Here is a 23,153-nt window from a genome sequence, read left to right as displayed (position 1 = left end):
GCTCCAAATAAAGCTGCCGCTCTTCACGGTCACACTGATGTCGTCCCTTTTTGTATATGCTTGGGAAACGTCCAGCCATGGTAAAGGAACATCTGCACTGGTTTGAAACATTTAGGCCAGCCTGTCTGCGATCTGTCCTGGGTTTGACCAGACTATTGTGTAAGGAGCTCACAGATCCATCAGTGAGCTCCTCCGGCAGGCGAGGCTGCGTTAGCGAGGTAATTTAGCCCGCATGCCCAGCTACCGCATGCCCAAGCAGTTCATGTCTGGCCGGATAGAGTGGGCGAAACGGTCACGGCGTGGGTTAGATGTGGTGCAGAAGAATGTGGAGCCGAGTGGCCTTTCCGAAGTCAGGTACATAACCAGCGGTGTCAAGATCGGCCTCTATGGAGGATGTTCGTGAAGGACGCTCCTGGGCAGCTGGAAGCAGTCACCCTCCAACAACAGCGTGAGGGTGGAGTGACGCTCACAACAACGAGCTCGTTGGCACAGTGGGGGGCACAGGTGGTTGTTCCTCAGTTATCGCAGTAAACCCATAGCACTAGGGTCTGTCCCGTGACCGCTTGCCAACGAGCTTTTCCACGTGGCTTCAATGTGCACGGAGCATGGCACAAGCGCCATAGTGACGACACCGCCACTTTGTGGAGAGCCGGTGGTTGTTGTGAGGGAGCTGGGCAGAGGAGTGCGAGGGAGTGTGGGGGGGAGGGGCAGAGACGAGGGTGAGTGGGGGGTAGGGGAGAGTTGATGGGAGGGAGTTGAGAGCCTCACCTGTGAGTGGGAGGGAGGTGTGGGGGGGAGTGAGAGAGTGTGGGGGGGGAGAGGCAGAGACGAGGGTGAGTGGGGGGTAGGGGAGGGTTGATGGGAGGGAGTTGAGAGCCTCACCTGTGAGTGGGAGGGAGGTGTGGGGGGGGAGTGAGAGAGTGTGGGGGGGGAGGCAGAGACGAGGGTGAGTGGGGGGTAGGGGAGGGTTGATGGGAGGGAGTTGAGAGCCTCACCTGTGAGTGGGAGGGAGGTGTGGGGGAGGAGTGAGTGGAGGCGGCGCGTGGGGGGCGCGGTGGGGGAGGGTGACGCGGCGGCGGCGGGATGAGGGCTGCTGCTGCTGGCTGGAGGTAGGGGGAGGGGAGAGAAGAGGAGGAGGAGAGGGGTCTCGCCTCGTTTCCCCGGGACTGGGAGAGTGGAACATGGCGGTGGCGAGTGCTACAAGTGGCCGTCGGGACGCGCTGCAGTGAAGTGGCCGCCACGATGCCCTTCTACAGCCGCGTGGTCGAGCCGCGCCACCTGGGCCGCCGCCACCGCGCGGGAGACGAAGCGGCGCTTCCCCTTCGCCATGGCGTGGAGCTGCGGGACGGAGCGAACCGGGGTCTGGTGGGGCTGCTGCGGCAGCTGGGAGAGCTGAGCCGGCACGCCGAGGGGGTCCTGGCGGGGCTCGAGGAGGAGGCGAGTGCCGTGGGGGGCCGCGCGGGGCTCCTGGCGGCCCGCGTGGGCGCGCTCGGCACGGCCGTGGCCGCTCTGGATGCCAAGCGGGTTCGAGTCCGTGAGTGTCTCCCCCTCACCACTACTCACCAATACTCACTCCACTACTCACACTGCCCCTCACCAATACTCACCACTACTCACACTGCCCCTCACCACTACTCGCCACTACTCACACTGCTGCTCACCACTACTCACATTGCCCCTCACCACTACTCACCACTACTCACTCCACTACTCACCACTACTCACTCCACTACTCACCACTACTCACACTGCCGCTCACCACTACTCACTCCACTACTCACTCAACTACTCACACTGCCCCTCACCACTACTCACCACTACTCACTCCACTACTCACCACTACTCACCACTACTCACACTGCCGCTCACCACTACTCACCACTACTCACTCCACTACTCACACTGCCCCTCACCACTACTCACTCCACTACTCACCACTACTCACCACTACTCACACTGCCGCTCACCACTACTCACTCCACTACTCACTCAACTACTCACACTGCCCCTCACCACTACTCACCACTACTCACTCCACTACTCACCACTACTCACCACTACTCACACTGCCGCTCACCACTACTCACTCCACTACTCACTCAACTACTCACACTGCCCCTCACCACTACTCACCACTACTCACTCCACTACTCACCACTACTCACCACTACTCACACTGCCGCTCACCACTACTCACTCCACTACTCACCACTACTCACACTGCTCCTCACCACTACTCACTCCACTACTCACCACTACTCACTCCACTACTCACACTGCCCCTCACCACTACTCACACTGCTCCTCACCACTACTCACCACTACTCACCACTACTCACTCCACTACTCACACTGCCCCTCACCACTACTCACACTGCTGCTCACCACTACTCACTCCACTACTCACTCTGCTGCTCACCACTACTCACACTGCTACTCACCACTACTCACACTGCCCCTCACCACTACTCACACTGCCCCTCACCACTACTCACCACTACTCACTCCACTACTCACACTGCTACTCACCACTACCCACTGCTGCTCACCACTACTCACACTGCCCCTCACCACTACTCACCACTACTCACTCCACTACTCACACTTACACGACCACCTCTCACGCAGCTACCGGCCGCAGCGAATACAAACAAATACGCCGCACGCACACGCCGTACACGCCGTACACCCAACACAATACACTACACATTGTGTGCACTGTATATAGACAATACACAGCTTATATACACAACATGTAGAACTTGTACATGAACACAACTTATATTTACACACACATACCACACTTTTATACCAAACTTTTTACACACAAAGCATATTCGCAACACAACTTTTACACACAACACACACAACACACACAACACACATACACCCAACACAGACAACGTCTATACACACCACCACCACCGCCACAGACTATACACCACAACACACAACTTATACAACACAGTACACACAACTTATACACCACAACACACAACTTATACACCACAATACACAACTTATACACCACGACACACAACTTATACACCACGACACGCAACTTATACACCACAATACACAACTTATAAAGCACAACACACAACTTATACACCACGACACACAACTTATACACCACGACACACAACTTATACACCACGACACACAACTTATACACCACGACACGCAACTTATACACCACAACACGCAACTTATACACCACGACACACAACTTATACACCACGACACGCAACTTATACACCACAATACACAACTTATAAAGCACAACACACAACTTATACACCACGACACACAACTTATACACCACGACACACCACTTATACACCACAATACACAACTTATAAAGCACAACACACAACTTATACACCACGACACGCAACTTATACACCACAACACGCAACTTATACACCACGACACACAACTTATACACCACGACACGCAACTTATACACCACAATACACAACTTATAAAGCACAACACACAACTTATACACCACGACACACAACTTATACACCACGACACGCAACTTATACACCACAACACGCAACTTATACACCACAACACACAACTTATACACCACAACACACAACTTATACAACACGACACACAACTTATACACCACGACACACAACTTATACAACACGACACACAACTTATACACCACGACACACAACTTATACACCACGACACACAACTTATACACCACAACACACAACTTATACAACACGACACACAACTTATACACCACGACACACAACTTATACACCACGACACACAACTTATACACCACGACACACGACGTATACACCACGACACACAACTTATACACCACGACACACAACTTATACACCACAACACACAACTTATACAACACGACACACAACTTATACACCACGACACACAACTTATACACCACGACACACGACGTATACACCACGACACACAACTTATACACCACGACACACAACTTATACAACACGACACACAACTTATACACCACGACACACAACTTATACACCACGACACACAACTTATACACCACGACACACGACGTATACACCACGACACACAACTTATACACCACGACACACAACTTATACACCACGACACACAACTTATACACCACGACACACAACTTATACAACACGACACACAACTTATACACCACGACACACAACTTATACACCACGACACACGACTTATACACCACGACACACGACTTATACACCACGACACACAACTTATACACCACGACACACCACTTATACACCACGACACACGACTTATACACCACGACACACCACTTATACACCACGACACACAACTTATACACCACGACACACAACTTATACACCACGACACACAACTTATACACCACGACACACAACTTATACACCACGACACACAACTTATACACCACGACACACAACTTATACACCACGACACACGACTTATACACCACGACACACAACTTATACACCACAACACACAACTTATACAACACGACACACAACTTATACACCACGACACACAACTTATACACCACGACACACAACTTATACACCACGACACACGACTTATACACCACGACACACAACTTCTACACCACACAACTTCTACAACACACAACGTATACACGACAGTACACACGCACAGTCGGACTGTGCACTGCTGTCGTAGTGGAGTCGCTGTGCGTGGTGGTAGAGGGGGGGGAGTCGAGCCCAGGCCACGCATCCTGTGGAGGAGACGACTGGAGTGCCCCTCCGAGACGGTCACCTCCCGTCTCGGTCGGGGCAGCTGACGGCAGCAGCAGCAGGAGGAGGAGGGTTCGGTGATGTGTGCTGGTTGTTTTGATTCCCGTAAATGATGGTAATCTTGAGGATGATTTTGTTGATGATAGAGCCGCCGGCTTCCTTTACGCCCAGGAGCGTTTCGGATAACTTTACACCTGATAAGCGACTTTCAAAAGTCGCATCTCATCTTCAACACATTCGAAAGGGGCACCCCTCCCCCAGTGGCAGCTGTCCCCGTGCGGCGGCACAAGGTGAACTCGGGGGGGGGGGGCGATGCCTGCTGCTGTGTGAGAGATCCCACACCGCAGTAATAACCAGGGCGGACTGGTGGAGTCGAACCGCAGAGCTCCACAACAGAGCGGCCGAGAAGGTGCCAACCGCTGTGGCTGTGAAGGTTTCCCACGTGGGGAGCCGATTGTTTGAGTTGTGGGGGAACCCTTTGATCAACGTGTCTGGGTTTCGCCCGGGTAGACTGCCTGGTAGCAACAGAACTTCGCACTGAAGTTTGGTTCAAATCGGATCGAGTTACTGGAGTTGTTATCCTGAGCTCCGCGTGTAGCCCACGGACGGACGGACCTCGTGCCCTGTTCTGATCTCGGCTGCGATTGTGAAGTGTGAAGCCGCGATGGACACAGACCCCGACATCTGGCACAACCCAACGTACAGCGCAGAGCCACTCAAGCACACAGTACAACCACACTACTACTACACAGTACAACCACACAGTACAACCACACTACTACTACACAGTACAACCACTCGGTACAACCACTCTACTACTACACAGTACAACCACACAGTACAACCACTCTACTACTACACAGTACAACCACTCTACTACTACACAGTACAACCACTCACAGTATAACCACTCACAGTACAACCACTCACAGTACAACCACTCGGTACAACCACTCTACTACTACACAGTACAGCCACTCTCAACCACACAGTACAACCACTCAGTACAACCACACAGTACAACCACTCTTCATCATACACAGTGCAACCACACAGAGTACAACCACACAGAGTACAACCACACAGAGTACAACCACACAGAGTACAACCACACAGAGTACAACCACACACAGTACAACCACACACAGTACAACCACACACAGTACAACCACACACAGTACAACCACACACAGTACAACCACTCTACTACTACTCAGTACAACCACACAGTATAACCACTCTACTACTAGTCAGCACAACCACACACAGTACAACCACTCACAATACAACCACGCTGACCACTGCACGCGGCGCAGTCCCCGTGTTGACTCTGGGAGCCCCCCCCCCGGCTGGGTCTGCGTGAGCAAGAGATTAGTCACGTGCCGCTACCCACACGCATCCGCAGCGGGCGTCTGGCATCTGCTTCTCGCTGCAGCAGGGGGCTCGGGTTCAGCTTGCAGCAGGGGTGAGTGCAGCAGGGGTGTCTGGCTCATAGTGCAGCAGGGGGCTCGGGTTCGGTGTGCAGCTGGGGTGTCTGGCTCATAGTGCAGCTGAGTGTGTAGCAGGGGTGGGTGCAGCAGAGGTGTCTGGTTCATAGTGCAGCAGGGGTACATCAGGTTCGTGGTGCAGCAGGGGTGTCTGTGTCGGTGCCGCAGGGTCGCTGCACGTGTGCAGGACGGGGTCAGTCGTTGTTTCAGGGTGAACGTGTAACAGCAGGGGCTGTTTGAATGAAGTGTAGCAGTGGGTGCAGCAGGATATGCAGCAGAGTTTGCTTGGAGAAGTGTGCAGTGGGGTGTGCGTGTATGAGAGTGCGGCAGGATGTGTAGATGGCGGGGGGGGGGTTGCAGCAGGGGTCCTGGGGTCGCTCCCCGTGTCCCAGTAAACACCCGGGCCCCGTGAGAATCTCGGTGCTTCCTTCCTCCGCGGGGGGGGGGGTGGAGAAATCTCACGCTTCTCTCGGAGTGAGTGTTAGAATGCGTGTGTGCGTGTGAGTTTGCGCGTGTGTGTGCGCGTGTGTGTGCGTGTGAGTGTGAGTTTGCGCGTGAGTGTGCGTGTGTGTGAGTGTGCGTGAGTTTGCGCGTGTGTGTGAGTGTGCGTGTGAGTTTGTGCGTGGGAATGTGTAAGTGTGTGAGTGAGCGTGTGTGTGTGCGTGTGTGTGCGTGTGAGTGTGAGTCTGCGTGTGTGAGTGTGTGTGTGAGCGTGTGTGTGAGTCGTGTGAGTGAGCGTGCATGAACTTTGGGAGCGGCACACACACACTGGTTAAACGCATCGCGCCAAGAACCCGGCGACCCGAGTTCGCTTCCCACTCACGGCCAAAATCGGTGACGAATATCCCCTCGACTCGGCCTTTAATGATTTCCTGTGCAAACACCAACGCTGGGGAGACAAAGGCGGCCCGGCGTGGTGCTGGCCACTAGTCCCCCCCCCCCCCGTCATCATGTGTGTGCCAACTTGGATAGAAGGTCGCTAACGGCCCTTGCCCCCCCCCCCCAACAGTCTGTTAAAGGCTACACGGGGGACCTTTTCCTTGTGTGCGTGTGTGGGATGCGGGTGCCCGGCTGTGCGGGAAGCCGCTGCCTTCCGCCCATTGATGTTCAGTGGGGACCGGGACCCACGGACGAGGGGGGGGGGGTGAAATTGTGAGTGGGGGTCATGGCTGAATGGGGGGCAGGTGGGGGTACCCCCAGTGGGAACGAGGAAGGAACAGGCGGAGGAGCTGATCACCGTGAGCCCCCAACATGGCGGCGGCGTGGCTCTCGAGTGTGCAGGCGGTGCAGCTGCAGAGCGGCCCATGCTGGGGTACAAAGTGGGGGTGGGGGGCGGAATTGGGCCACTGCACTCGCAGAGAGACCCACAGACTCCTACAGAGACCCACACACTCAGAGACTCGCAGAGACCCACGGACTCGCACAGAGACCCCCACAGACTCCTACAGAGACCCACACACTCAGAGACTCGCAGAGACCCACGGACTTCCACAGAGACCCCCACAGACTCCTACAGAGACCCACACTCTCACAGAGACTCCCACAGAGACCCACGGACTCCCACAGAGACCCACGGACTCCCACAGACTCCCACAGAGACCCACAGACTCCCACAGAGACCCACAGACTCCCACAGACTCCCACAGAGACCCACAGACTCCCACAGACTCCCACAGACTCCCACAGACTCCCACAGACTCCCACAGAGACCCACAGAGACCCACAGACTCCCACAGAGACCCACAGACTCCCACAGAGACCCACAGACTCCCACAGAGACCCACAGACTCCCACAGAGACCCACAGACTCCCACAGAGACCCACAGACTCCCACAGAGACCCACAGACTCCCACAGAGACCCACAGACTCAATGCGAACCAATGGTCTCTCACACACAAGAGCCTAGTGACACCATGAGCCACATGCTGTTGGCCCCTTTCTGCTCTGTACCCCTCTGCTGCCCTCTCCTAGCTCCTGCGTCCGATGGCAAGGGGGGGGGGGTGAACTAGTTGGGGGTAGGGGATTATGAAGCGATGTTGAGAAATGTGTGTTTTTGACAGCTCTAGGCGACGTCGACCGTCGCCACTGGCCCCGCGGTGTGGTTTCCTGACCGGGATGGGGTGGGGAGGCAGGGGGGACAGTCTTGGCAGGGGGAGCTGTCTTGGGGACTTTAGACAGGCACTGGTGACCGTGCTGTGTGGACATGGCCTGCAGTCCAGCGCCGTGCAGTCAGCCAGGGTTGGCGGATCGCACACAAAAAGACATATCCCCCATATAGCCTTAACAGACTGTAGGGGAAAGTGCTGTTAGCGAGCACCTATGAAGGCCGGAACGGTACACGAGGGGGTGGGTGGCCAGCACCACGCCCGACCGCCTTTGTCTCCCTCGTGGCGATGTTTACACACTGCACCAGGTACTCATTTGAGGCTGAGTCGACCTAGGGGAGGCCCAGGACCGGTTCAGATAATCATCACCGGTGTTGGCCGTGAGCGGGAATCAAACCCGGGTCTCCAGGTTCGTAGCGCAGCGCGCTAACCGCTACACTACCACTCCCCATAATCACACACACACACACTTACGCACACTCTCATGGCTTGTCAGGGGATTATTGCAGTACAGCAAGTGGGTTAGTTTCCATCGTCGACGGGGATTGAGCGTTGTTACCTCCCCGCTCGCACGCGTGGGGTTTCTCCGGACACTCTGGTTTCCTTTCGTAGTTGGAGTCGGCTGAACATCCCAATGTAGGACCACAGAGCTCAAGCAAATTGTTGATGCCGGTTCTCGCTGCTTTCCCACTCTTCAGTGGTCTCCCACGCCTCTTAAATCCTCAAACACTGTTACAAAAAATATATGTATTAATTTATTGTTATTCTATTCTTTGGGTCTTTCGGTAAAGTCACGTATAGATAGGTTCAAAGAAAATAACAAAACTACGACGTTTCGATCGCAACACAAGCGGTCGTCATCAGGAAAAGTCAAGATTTATTGTCATTCTTATTATTGCTGGGACCAGTCCAGTGCTAGTGCTGAGCCAGAGCCCCCCGTTCACAATGGCCATGGCCAGGGACTGATCTCTCACTCAACGTCTTCTGCAACGCTGCTGCGAGGCTGTGCCCGGAGTCGGGTTTATCAGCATAAGGCACTACCACTAGGATCATTATGGCTGCCCATAATGATCCTATATTATCGTACGCTATGTTCCTATACTCCTCTAGGGACACAGTCATTATTGCAAGGACACCGCAAGGCGAGGTGGATGTCGTGTGCCAACGTAATTGCAGTGTTATCATTACAGTTATTATTGTTGTTACTCCGCCTGCTTACCCAGGAAAGCCTCGCCAAGTCCCAAGACTCGTTTCTATTCAGTCGTCACCGATCCCCACGAGTCCGGCGACCCAGGGGGAGGAGATAGCCTAAGAGCAGATGGTGAGAGGCTGTGAGGACAGACCTATGGGTGTGTGTGTGTGCGGGTCTTTATGTGAGTACATATGTCTTTCTATGAGTCCATGGGTTTCTGTGCAAGTCTGTGGGTTTCTCTGCAAGTCTAAGTCTATGTTAATCTGTGGCCCTCTACGTGAGCCAATGGGTCTCTTTTTGAGGCTATTGGTCTTTGTGTGAGTCTATTGGCCTTTGTGTGAGTGGCTCTCCGATGTGAGTCTATGGCTCTATGTGAGTCTGTGGACCTCGACGTGAGTCTATGGGTCTCTGTGAGTCGATGGCTCTCCTATGTGAGTCGATGGCTCTCCAAGTGTGAGTCTATGGCACTAGGTGAGTCTGTGGACCTCTACGTGAGTCTATGGGTCTCTGTGAGTCTATTGGTCTGTGTGAGTCTATGGGTCTCCGTGTAAGTCTATGGCTCTCCTATGTGAGTCTGTGGCTCTCCTATGTGAGGCTATTGGCCTCGGTGTCATGAGACGGTCAGGACGGATCGTGGAGGTCACCGCGCGTCGCCTGTGTGGCAGCTGCCGGAGGGCCGAACGCATCGGTGGAGATGAGGAGCAGTGGGGGGCTAAGCGGCTCTGGCCGTGGTGATGTCATCGTGGATTGGTCATAAACGAGGGGTGTGTCCTGGAAACTTACGATAGCCCACACAAAACCTTCCTCTTATATAAACACTTGCCAATTACTCTTGAGAGCATCCATGCATGGGCCATCATAAGCATTGACCCACCCACTCGCTCATTTACCCACCCTCGTACTCGTATTCACCCACTCACCCGCTCACTCGCTCACCCACTCACTCGCTCACCCACTCGCTCACCCACTCACTCACCCATCCACTTACTCGTGCATTCACCCACTCACTCGCCCACCCACTCACTCGCTCACCCACTCACTCGCTCATCCACTTACTCGCCCACCCACTCACTCGCTCACCCACTCACTCGCTCACCCACTTACTCACCCATCCACTTACTAGTGCATTCACCCACTCACCCGGGCGTGGTACTGGCCACCCACCCCTCGTGTTCTGTGCGGGCCTTCATAGGTGCTACGCGCTAACAGCACTCGCCCCAACAGTCTGGTAAAAGGCTATATGGGGGATCATTGCCTTGTTTGTGTGTGTAGCACTTGCCCCTACAGTCTGTGTAGGCTATACGGAGGGCCTTTGTCTTGAGTGGGGAGACTCAAAACCTGGCCCCTCCTCGCTCACTGAGACTCCACTCGGCGCTTGCCTTGTTAAGGTTGCTGAACCCCCAGGTCCCTCCCATTGCGCGTCACGCTGTGGAGTTTATCCTCACGTGAGCAACAGCAGCAGCAGATTGTGATGGTCATGCAGCCAGAGTGAAATACTCGTCGGGGAGAGCAGAGAGATCACAGGAAGAAGAGCAGGAGACGGGAAGGAAATCACTGGCTCACTTGTCTACTCGCTCGCTCACACGCTTGCTCACTTGTTCACCCACCCACTAACCATCTTAATCTCCCACCCACTGGCCCACCAAGCCATTCACTCACTCACCCACCCACTCACTCACCCACCCACTCACTCACCCACCCACTCACTCATCCACCCACCCACTCATCCACCCACCCACTCATCCACCCACCCACCCACTCGCCCACCCACTCACCCATCCACTCACCTACTCACCTACTCACCTACCCACCCACCCACTCACCCAACAAAATCCTCAACCTACGCACTCACCAACTCACCCCGTCCCTCCCACACTCATTCAACAGCAGCAGGTTCCATTTGGTAACGTGCCCAGAGAATAACGAACATCTCGGGGCGTAGAGATACACAGGGAAAGGGGGAGGGAGCCAGCAAGGAGAGGAAGGAATCTCCGAGTGGAAGACTGGCGCTCCCCCTTCATTAAAAAACAAAATTTCGTAATGGATCCTCTCTGCGAGGTGTCAGTTTGTTCGCTGCTGCTGCCTTGCACAGTTCCCTCACTATGCCTGGTGCGTGGTGAAGTACGGAAAAAAGTTCCCGCGACTCGTGAAACAACGTGGGGGGTGGGGGGTGGAATCCGTCATCGAGCAGTGGATTGACGAGAGGACTGTACGTGCGCACGTGGGTGTGACCCTGCTTGGCCCCGATCCAGAGGTCACAAGATCGTGGTTTGGTTCCGGCTCAGCCTGGCAAGCACTCGGTTGAAAAACCACCAGAAACACGATCGATGATGGCCCTGTGCTGCTACAGCTCGGATGTGGCAGTGGAAAAGGCGGAGTGGGGTTAACAGCCATGCACAGGGGCCCCATGTGGGGTTGTCAGACTGTCGGGGTTTGACGCAGGACGGACTGGGAATCGGTGTTGTCTGTGTTCGGATGGCGGCACCAGGATGTTGATTTGTAACCGAAATCTGGTACCCGGTGGCGTTGCCGTGTGTTGAACCTCATTGCAGTTGTTTTGTGCATAGATTTAGTTGTAGACCCGGTGCCGACTGAGAAACGCGGCCAGGGTTGCTCGGCAGTGGAAAAGGCGGTGAACCTACCACCCACTCGCTCTGTCAGTCATTAATTGCACTCATTAGTTAATTCACTTATTAATTTGCCAAGTCACTCAGTAACTCACCCGCTTGTGCCCTCGCCCACTCACTCTCACTCAACCCGTTCGCTCGCTCACTCACCCGCTCGCTCACTCACTCACCACCGTTTAGGGTTGCCACCTTCTCTGGGTGCGACCCGGGACAGTCCGGGAATGTTTGGCTGGCGGCCGGAATTGAGTTTGTATCCGAGATCCTGGGACCGGTGTCGCCGTGAGTCGAACTTTACATTGCCGGCAACTTCGCTATTTCGATAACACCCCCCCGCTTCCTCGGGTGCCGACTGAGGAATCCGTTTGGGTTCGGCCTCCAGTAGAGAAGGCGGCCCAGCCTTGCCCCAGCCTCCACCGCGAACGACGCTGACCCCGCAGCGTTACCCCCCCCCCACCTCGTGAGTCCCGCGTGAACTTGTGACGTGGACAGCAGGCCGCGGGAGATGAGGGGCATCGGCTGTTTGGGCAGCTGCTTGGGCCTGTTTACTCTCACCGGGACGGTGAATGGAGGAGACTGCTCTGTGAGCTTCCCACCGTGGCCGGGTGTAAGATGCTCTTTGATGTGTACCTGTGTGTGATGTGTGTGTGTTTTCCGAGTGTATGATGTGAGTGTGCATGATGCCTGTGTGATGTGTGTGTGTGTTGTGCGAGTGTGTTGTGTGTGCATGATGCCTGTGTGAGGTGTGTGTTGTGGATGTGTGATGAATGTGTGTTGTGGGTGTGTAAGTATCTGTAATGTGGGAACATGTATCTATGAGTGTGTGTGTGTGATGTGCATCTGACCTCCAGGTGCACCTAGCCTGCCACAAGTGCCGTCATTGCGTCACTGGCACTTTGTGGCGTTGGTGGTAGTTGCGTGTGATCAATGCGGAAAACGATGGTGCGTTTTGCGCTACCAACCTTGCCATCCAAGTTTAATTCCAGCTCATGGCCAGCAAAAGTGGAAAATGTCCGAACCAGTCCAGGGCCACCCCTAGTAAGACTCAAGACTTAAATTACTACCTGGTGTAGTGTGTAAACATTTTCACTGTCGTGACAAAGATAACACGTGACAAAGATGGCACGTGACTGACCACCCAGCCCCTAGTGTGCCTTGCCGGCTTTCATAGACGTTCACCCCAGCAGCCTAATAAAGTTTATAGGAGGCATGTTTATATTTGTGTCTGTGTGATTGTGTGTTGGAGGAGGCTAGACGGGCGCGGCACGGCTAGAGAAGAGATGGCCTGATGTGGTACTGGAGGAGGTGGAGCTGAGTGGACTTGCCAATGACTGGTACCAGCGGTGTCAAGATCGGCCTCTATGGAGGAGCTCTTGAAGAACGCTACTGGGCAATTGGAGGCAGTCGCAAGTTGGCACAGTAGGGGGGCACCCGGGTCTCTTCCGTGACCTGCCAGCAGCGAGCATTTGACACGTCACGTGATGGCCTCAAGAGGGACCTAGCCTAGTACAGGTGACATTACCACCACTTAGTGGTGAACGACGGTTGTTGTTGTTGTTGGTATGCAATCTTGGTGTGTGCGATGTGTATCCGTGCGAGTTTTTGATGCCTGAGTGGCGTGTGAATGTGCGTGAGTGTGTGGTGTGTGCGAGTCTGAGTGCGTGGCTGAGTGTACGAGTCTTTGTGTATATTGGACTATGAGTGTGTAACTGTGGGTAGTGTAGCAGATAATATTAATAATTTACATTTATTTGTAAGCCACCTTCCACTAATGTCTCAAGGCGCCTTGCAATATTAAGGTCAAGATAGAAGAAGCTAAATAGAATTAACTGACATTTTCTGCACTACGAACCCGGCAACCCGAGTTCGATTCCGGCTCACGGTCAATACCAGTGACGATTCTCTGAACCTGCCCTGGGCCTCCCCAAGGTCGACTCAGCCTCAAATGAGTACCTGGTGCGGTGGGTAAATATTTCGCCACAGGGGAGATAAAGGCGGCCGGGCGTGGTGCTGGCCACCCACCCCCTCATGTGCCGTTCTGGCCTTCATAGGTGCTCGCTAACAGCACTTGCCCCAACAGTCAGTTAAAGGCTATACGGGGGATCTTTGTATTTCAGTGTAGCGGTTAGCTCGCTGCTCTATGAACCCGGAAACCCGAGTTCGATTCCCGCTCACGGTCAACACCAGTGACGATTCTCTGAACCTGCCCTGGGCTACCCCTAGGTCGACTCTGCCTCAAATGAGCACCTGGTGCGGTGTGTGAACATTGCTACTCGGAAGGCAAAGGCGGCCAGGCGTGGTATTGTCCCCACCACCCCCTCGTGTGTCGTGCCAGCCTGCATAATTGCTCGTAAATCGCACCTGCCCCAACAGTCTGTTATGGTTACATGGGGAGGGGGGGTCTTTGTGCGTGACTATGTGGGTCTAAGTGTGTGTGTGTGACTATGAGAGTGTGTGGATGTGTGTGTGTGAGAGACACTGAATGGGCTAAGCTACAATAATTACCCACTCTCTCATAATGACTCTCCCACCATTATGCCATTGCACCCCCTCGCCTGGCTAATAGTGGTGGGCGTGGGCCGTGACGTCTTCCACAGGTGAGCCCAGCCAGGCAGTGGCCTTGAGAATACAGTAGGATACACGTGGACGTGTGTCTGTGTGTGTGTGTTTTAGTTTTTGGGGAGCGATAGTGTAGTGGTTTGCGCGCTGCGCTAAGAAGCCTGGTGACCCGAGTTCGATTTCCGCTCACGGCCAACATCAGTGACAATTATCTGTACCGGTCCTGGGCCTCGCCTAGGTCGACTCGGCCTCAAATGAGTACCTGGTGCAGTGTGTAAATATCGCCACTGGGGAGACAAAGGCGGCCGGGCGTGGTGCTGGCCACGCACCTCGTCTGCTGTTCTGGCCTTCACAGGTGCTCACTAACAACACTTGCCCCCACAGTCTGTTAAGGCTATATGGGGGATCTTTGTCTTTTTGTGTTTGGGTGTACAGGTGTGTGAAGGTGTGTGAAGGTGTGTGTGTGTGTGCTTGTGAAGATGTGTGTGTATTTATAGGTGTTTGTGTAATCTGGGGCATCTGCCAGTCATCTTCGTCATCTCAGTCAGTCAGACCCAGGTGCCAACCCATGGCACCTGGCTCTGTCCCGTGATCTCCTTCCAGTGGGCGTTTGAAACTTCACGTGGCCTTAAAGTGCACCTAGCATGGCACAAGCGCCGTGGTGATGTCCCCTTCACTTCATGGTGAATGGCGGTTGTTGTTGTGTGTGGCTGGGTGTTAGTCCGTATCATCATGGACCAGAACGTTGGTTCAACTCTCAACACGGCATTGGTTGGTCATTCTGTTGCAGCAGGGCCCTCTTGATAAAGCATCTTGAGGCTCGGAGTGAGGCTTTCCAGGGTAAATGAATAACATTGGTGCCAAATACATCATATACACAGATCAAACACAACGCTTACACTGAGGGTTTCATTCATGAATCAAAAGCAATCTCAACTCTGCTATCCCGATCCAGGGATTACTCACATGGGCCGAGTCACTGATTTTTAAATACCACCGTCGATTTTCTGTAGCGGCCGTCACTAGCGGTGACCCGCGCTGTGATTCATGCGCCGTTTTTTTGGACGAGTGAATGAGCCCGCGTCCGTGTCCGTGCCGTTCTCTCCCAGAGCAAGGGGGGGCCCCGCCTATCGGCAGCTGCCCCCGTATCGGCAGCTGCCCCCGTATCGGCAGCTGCCCCCCTATCGGCAGCTGCCTCCCTATTGGCATCTGCCCCTGTGTGGTGCAAGGTTACGTGGCAGTAAGACTGCCCAGTCGCTGGCGAGGATTGCTATGCGAGTAATTTGCGGGTCATTTCTCAAAATGTTTGTTGCAAATTTTTACCGAGATTGACATTGGTTTTTTTTGTTCCGGGGGGAGGGGAAACTGGTATTACCCAGAGAAAACCCATACATAACAGGTGGAGAACATACAAACTCCATACACTCACACGAAGATAGAGATCCCTCTTATAGCCTTAACAGACTGTGGGGGAGTTACGAACCCAGCGACCCGAGTTTGATTCCCGCTCACGGCCACCAACACCAGTGACGATTTTCTGAACCGGACTTGGGCCTCCCCTAGGTCGACTCGGCTTCAAATGAGTACCTGGTTCGGTGTGTTAAACATTGCCACTGGGGAGACAAAGGCGGTCGAGTGTGGTGCTGGCCACCCACCCTCTTGTGTGCCGTGGCGTCCTTTATAGATGCTACTCACTAACAGCGTGTGTACTGCAAAGTTGTGAGCAGACTTAATAACATCAGTCCACAAACACCCCGCACGTTCCTCACTAATTACACCGCGACAGTACGTGTGGCCTGAAAACAGGAAATAGGTAACAGGCGACATTTCATGCAATAGCCATTCTGGGCCAGAGAGATGGAGTGGATAATATAAATGAGTTTACTCAATAGCTCCAATTAGTGTAACTATTTATAACCTTATTTACAAAACTGGTCTTCAGAACACATAAAAACAATATTCTCATCATCATCGGGCCGCTTGGTGTAAACAAGTGCAGTCCCCAACTCTTATGGTCATCCACTCCGTCTCTCTACAAGACCTCTATCTACATGCCATGAAGAAGGGCCATTCCCCAAAACGTCGCCTATATTTTGTTCCTTTTAAGGCCACCTGCGGCGGCAGCGTTGGCGGTGTTGTTGTTGGTACGGAATGTGTGGAGTTGTCTTTGTTGTCTGCTTGCGGCGCTTTCAGATGGCGCTTCTTCGGCCGTCTGGAATGCTATTCTTCTGATATTGGGAAGCCACTGGAGCTATGCACTTTGAAATAATCTAAATTGACAAACTAAATTTTTAGAACTGCTTTTTGTGTTTAGTTTGTTGTCCTTCCCCCACACCTCTGATTAACACGGTTGGCTACGTATGGTGCGAAAAAGTTCAACATAGATATATACATCATGAGTACATTACACACCCACTCTCTTGTCCTTACACTGGCTACCAGTCAAAGACCGAGTGGACTATGAGATGCTGCTGACCTGCAAGGCACTCGGGTCAGCCCTGCAATATCTACAGGAACCGATCCGTGTTTACTCTCCAACGAGCTGCCTTGAGATCTTCGGATCGCCTCCGGGGTCAAGGCTTTGTTCCTGGGGTGATGGGGCTGTTGCCACTGCTCAGCTGCCAGACTGCAAAACAACGCTTTGTGCCTTTGGCAATAAGACAATTGGAGTCGTTGGAGCTATCCTGACTTGAACACTCACGTCTGTAAACTGGCCTTTAACCCTTCGCCTAGTTCTGGCCATTTACCTTATGCAGGTTCTGTTAATTTCCTGGCTTTCCATACCATGGTGGTGGCGCATTGCTGCGATCTACAGATTAAATGCGCCACTTTGCAAATTTACATTACTGTCAGGCAAATCGTTACAGGTATCTGGGCGTCGAGGAGTCCGTGTGGCTCTGAGATCAGAGCGCCGGCACCGGCTGGGATTCCGGGTTCGATTTGGGGTTTCAGCCCCAATCACAGAGTTTAAACCGGATTATCAAGTCTAGTGAGCAATTGCATCAGCCCCTGTCTCACCAGTGACTCACGCAGAGACCCATAGACTCACACAGCGACCCAATGACTCACACAGAGACCCGTAAACTTACATACACATCCATAAACTCATGCAGACCGACCCGTGATTAAACTGGGTTCTCAAGTGCAGTGAGTTGATGGTCTCAGCCTGGTCACCAATGCCTGCACGAAAAAAAACAATCGCATTCTATCTGGTTATGTGCTTAATTTGGCTGAATTCCAGCTCTGAGAATAATAACATATCGGTTTGACTGTCACGCGACGAGCATTAGTCTCGTGCAGCAGAGCTGGTGGGAAAGTGATGTCCTCCACTCTGTTGACCAGGCAGTAGCTTGAAGAAGAAGGTATCTCAGAGGTAACTCGACGATATCCACTTCCGCAGGCCATTCTCCGACGCGAATGATCACGCCGCCCCTGCCAGAGTTTCCAAATGGATTTGAATGCTCTTTTTCCACTGGCACATCCGAGCCGTGTCAGCATGGTACTGTTATGGTACAGGTTGGTATTTCCATGGTTGTCTGCCGAGCCAGAACCAAACCGCATATGCACGTATGTTGAACTTCTTTCGTACCATACATAGCCAGCCGTGTTGATAAGCTTTTGGAATCGCGCGAAGACAATTGCTAACTTTATTCAGGGGGCCAAGTAAGGCCAGGGCCGTAGACGGGGGCAGGGGATAGCGACGCAGCCACTGTCATGTGACGTCATCGGCATGGGTCAGCTTGTGCAGTGTAAAAACGAGCTGGCTCTTCCCGAGTCAGCGTCTCGCAAGTTGCTCCAAGGCTGGCTTGGCATGGTTCGGGTTGTGTGGTGGAAAAAGCGGCACGTCGGTGCTGCGACCACGATGCTGACGGCAGTGATGTCACGGTCGCGTTGGGGGAACGAGCGAACGAAGCTCGTGTGGCGTTGGGTAGGCAGCTGTCGGACATGGTGGTGGTGGTATGCTCTTCAGGAATTAATTTATCGCTGAATATGTTCGCGGTGGATAAATTATATCTTATTTTAAGAATTGTTTTGTCCAAGCAGTTTCTGAGCACAGGCCCACAAAAGCCCAAATGTCAAGAAACAAACGGCACTCGTGCAACAGGTTTTTTAAGTTGAGCGAGGTTATTGTTGTGGTTAACCGTGGGGGGAATAGACGATGGGTGATGATGGTGATGATGGTGATGATGGTGATGATGGTGATGATGGTGATGATGGGAGGAGGGAATTCCAGAATGGAGCAGTGCGAGGGAAGAAACGGGGAGAAGAAGTGAGATGAAGTGGTGGGTGAGTAAATTGGTGAGTGTGTGGCTCAGTGGGACTTACACCTGGTAAGAAAAAAATCGTTTAGTTTAGTTTTATTTACACACCCACACACTCACCAATTTACTCACCCACCACTTCATCTCACTTCTTCTCCCCGTTTCTTCCCTCGCACTGCTCCATTCTGGAATTCCCTCCTCCCATCATCACCATCATCACCATCATCACCATCATCACCCATCGTCTATTCCCCCCACGGTTAACCACAACAATAACCTCGCTCAACTTAAAAAACCTGTGTGTGTAAATAAAACTAAACTAAACGATTTTTTTCTTACCAGGTGTAAGTCCCACTGAGCTATGTAGCTAGTTTTAAGAATCTACCTGGCCACAAATGGTAGCTGAATGAAGTGGCTTATCAAATCTATAGCAGCCAAATCCTCAACCCTTGTTTCTAAATGTGGAGGGAAAAACTGGAGGACCCGGAGAAAAATCCACGCGACCACAGGGAGAACACGCAAACTCCAAATATACAGCAGACGTCAGGGTTTGGATCGAACCCACGGACTCCTGCATACCAGAGATTGAGTGGATGAGTGTTGTGCATGAGTGAGTGAATTGTTGTGACCTGACGTGTGGTGAGTCTGAGTGAGTGAGTGCGTGAGTGAGTTGGTTTGGTGAATGAGTGAATGGTTGAGTGGGTGAGTGAGTGGAGGAGTAAGTTGGTGGGTGAATGAGTGATTGATTGGAAGAGTGATTGAGGGAACTGTTGTGACCTGAAGTGTGGTTGTTGAACAGTGTGATGTGTGAGACAAGACCACCCGGGTGGGTGAATCAGCGAGTGGAGTTGATGGGAACAGTAACTATGTTAGGAGCAATATCAGAGCGACAAGTAGGCGACTGACCGCTGGTGAGCAACTGAGCGGAGTGAACTACGTGATTCCCGGATCACATTTAGCCAAAGCCGTCGCGAGAGGAGGTGTGGTAGACTGGATACGGTGTGCTGGGGTGGTGGAATATATTTAGCGGGTCGCCGGGGGTTGTGAAGCCCCGGGTCCAATGAAGCCCTGGAGATGACGCTCAAAGTCTCTTATTGACCCTCGATGACTATTATTGACTCTCGATGACTATTCCCGTGACTGTATTTTGACTATTCCGTCACTGGGCAAGCGTGTGTGGGCACGCGCGCGCACGCCATGCCGCTGGCGGCCGAGGTCTCCCCGCGTCTGCTTTCACGACGGGGCTGTGGTGGCACTCGGCTACAGAAGGGAAGCTAAAGCCAACGTGGCCCCAACGAGCTCAAGGGTAACCTCGCCACCACCCCACCTCCACCACCCCCACTCAGGTTAATGCGACACTAAGCAGAGAAATGCACCAGACACAGTATCGGCTGGAGTTCAGATGGTAATAAATACATGATACGTCATCTCTCTCATCTCACTACAGTACTTATCTCTTATCTCTCACCCTCATCTCAATCCACATATATCTCACCTCGCGCCATCTCTAACACTCATCTGTATCTCCATCATCTCATTTGGGAGTTTATGAATTTAAAGAAGGGGATGCGGGGACCCCCCCCCCACCCTCTCATACTCTGATGGTACATTGTCTTTGAGTTGTGCGCCTTTTGGCGTCATCTGGTCCAACCCATGTGAGACTAGGCTCTAAGGAAAGCTGTCTCGGGTGTGGACCAATCAACTTCAAGGACAGTGCACATTATCAGAATTGTGTTTTTTGTTTGCATTATGACTGCAGGTATTGTGGTCTATGCAAACATGACTCCTTGTAAAAAGGTGTCAGTTTTGTTGCCAGATAGAAGGGTAAAAAAAGAATTACAGTAATCCCTCGCCACTTTGCGGTTCAAGTTTCGCGGCCTCAGTGCATCGCGGATTTTTCAAAAATATTCATCGAAAAATAAAAAATCAAAAATACCGCCATATCGGCAAGCGTATTGTGAAAAGCAGCGTTGTTTCATCGTGATGCGCGAGAGAAACGGTTTCCCAGGATGCCAGACAAAGAGAGAAACTCTCTCAGAGGCTTTGTACATACTCACGGGCACTCAAACAAGGCACGTGATTGGTTCCCGGCGCGAGATCGACGAATGAGAGCACGAGTGGATGTATCCCGTGAGCTGATTGGCTGCGCATCATCGCATCCTCTCCCAGCTTCTTCCCTTGTTGTATCTCGCCACTCTCGTTCACGCTGTCAACATATACGGAAATTCCTAGGGGGCCAATCCTACTTCGCGGATTTTCTCCTATCGCGAGGGGTTCCGGTCCCCATTAACCGCGATAAACGAGGGATCACTGTATCATATTTTTACTGGAAAATGAGGTTCCAAGACTGAGACGATTGAGCAGGATGCGTGCCAGGATCTTTCCTGCTATGGACAAGAGGGAGATCCCTCTGTAGTTTTCACAGCAAGACTTGTCCCCCTTCTTGAAGATTGTTACTTTGGTCGCATTCCTGAGGTCGCCAGGGAGGAGGTCTACCGCGTACCAGATCTTGAAGATCAGCTTGTGGAGCCTTGAAGTGAGCAGGTGGCTGCCAAAATGGAAGATTTCAGCTGGGATACCATCCAGACCGCAGGCTGTGTTGGACGTGATCTTCATGAGTGTAGTACAGTGGTTTTGAGCTGGTCCCATTGTGTGTGGATGGTGGCCTCTGATGTCCGAGTGCCTTTAGTATTGAAAGATTCAGCTTTCTCTGGCCGGACTTTCTGGTCTTCCGGTGTCTCAGCGCCAGATGAATAACCATTACAGAGTGCGGTGGTCGGTCTAGCAGTCCTCGGATCCCTTAATTGCCTTTGTAAAGATAATGTCTCTCAGATTACTGGCACAGATGATGACATAGTCCAGAAGGTGCCAGTGCTTGGACCTGGAGTACTTCCATATGGTCTTTTGTTGGTCTTTCTGATGAAAGACGATGTTTGTTATGATCAGGCCTTTTTGGGCACGCTTGGTCAGGAGGAGGATGCCGTTGGCGTTGACTCTTCCCACCCCGTCCTTGCAAATGGTTCTGCTCCAGATGCTGTGGTTACATCCAATCCGGGCATTGAAGTCGCACAGAAGTGTAATGCGGGCGTAAACGGCTTCGCGGATATGACGTCATGGGGGGGAGGAGTTAGGTCACGTGTGAGAGAGGGGTGAGGTCTTAAGGGAGAGATACCGGAAGAGACGGGAGAGTGTGGGAGACAGAGTTAGAGTGAGGCCACGCAGGGCGGAGGTCGAGGAGTGGCGAGATCGCCACACACACGGGGGAGTAAGACTTGGCACCTTCGGCCAGCGGTGACCAAGCGCGGAGGAACGACGGGCAGCGGTGGAGCTGCAGTGAGGGCAGCGGTGGAGCTGCAGTGAGGGCAGCCGGAGGACTGCACAGGGGATCTGCAGCGGAGCTGCAGAGGTGTGGAAGCTACGGGAGCGAGAGCAGCTATGGAACTGCCAAGGGGAGAGCTCTGAACGGGGGCCGTGTGGGAAAAGTGTAAGAACCCGAATAAAGGACAACGGAGACAGACCCAGGATCGAGTCCTATATTACAGAAGAATGACCTTGTCGCTCCTCGGGATGGCGGTGAGGGAGTCATCGATGCCGTCGCTCTGATGGTGGGTCATCAGCCTTTAATTGATACCTGTTGGGAGGTCCAGTAGCGCATTGGCAATCTTATTGTTGACTGCGAAGCAGACTCCATGGATCCGAGGTTAAACTGTCCAGCTTCCCCTTCCAGAAGAAGGTTTAATTACCTCCTCCTGCTTCCCTCCGTTGCCCCTCTACGGAAAGTCGTGTTTTACTGAGAGCAGTAATATCAATGTTGTGCTTCACTAACTCTGAACACGATGACCGTTCTTCGTTCCAGGAAATAATGCCTTGATGTTGTGCATGAGTGTTCTTACATTCCAGGTGCCAAAACTTATTTCTATTTTCGTTTCTTTTCCTCAATTTTTTTTGTTTTTGGTCGACCACAAGCATGGTGACCCCGCTGGGTGCTGTGTTGTTACCCCGCCAGGACATGTGGGATATCCTATGTTGAGGGCACCTGTTCTAGCCCCTTCCCCAATTTGAGGGTGAGCAGAGGGCATCCTAATGAGGACTGCTCAGCCACGGATGTTGCTGCCAAAGGACATCTCATCCACCATCTGCATGCAGAGTCG

General features: G+C 52.9%; 1 protein-coding gene across 1 annotated transcript in view; it reads left to right on the top strand.

Annotated features, from left to right (window-relative positions):
- Window positions 1-1,088: 1,088 nt before the first annotated feature.
- LOC144735848 (actin remodeling regulator NHS-like) overlaps window positions 1,089-23,153 on the top strand; it is a 42,558-nt gene continuing 20,493 nt past the window's right edge. The window contains exon 1 of the mRNA XM_078618387.1: window positions 1,089-1,534. Within this exon, the coding sequence (XP_078474513.1) occupies window positions 1,243-1,534 (292 nt within the window). The 5' untranslated portion in view covers window positions 1,089-1,242. The remainder of the gene's footprint in view (window positions 1,535-23,153) is intronic.

Source organism: Lampetra planeri, chromosome 57, assembly GCF_965212315.1.
Source record: "Lampetra planeri chromosome 57, kcLamPlan1.2.h2, whole genome shotgun sequence".
Lineage (NCBI taxonomy): Eukaryota > Metazoa > Chordata > Hyperoartia > Petromyzontiformes > Petromyzontidae > Lampetra > Lampetra planeri.
This window is presented reverse-complemented; position numbering and strand designations above follow the sequence as displayed.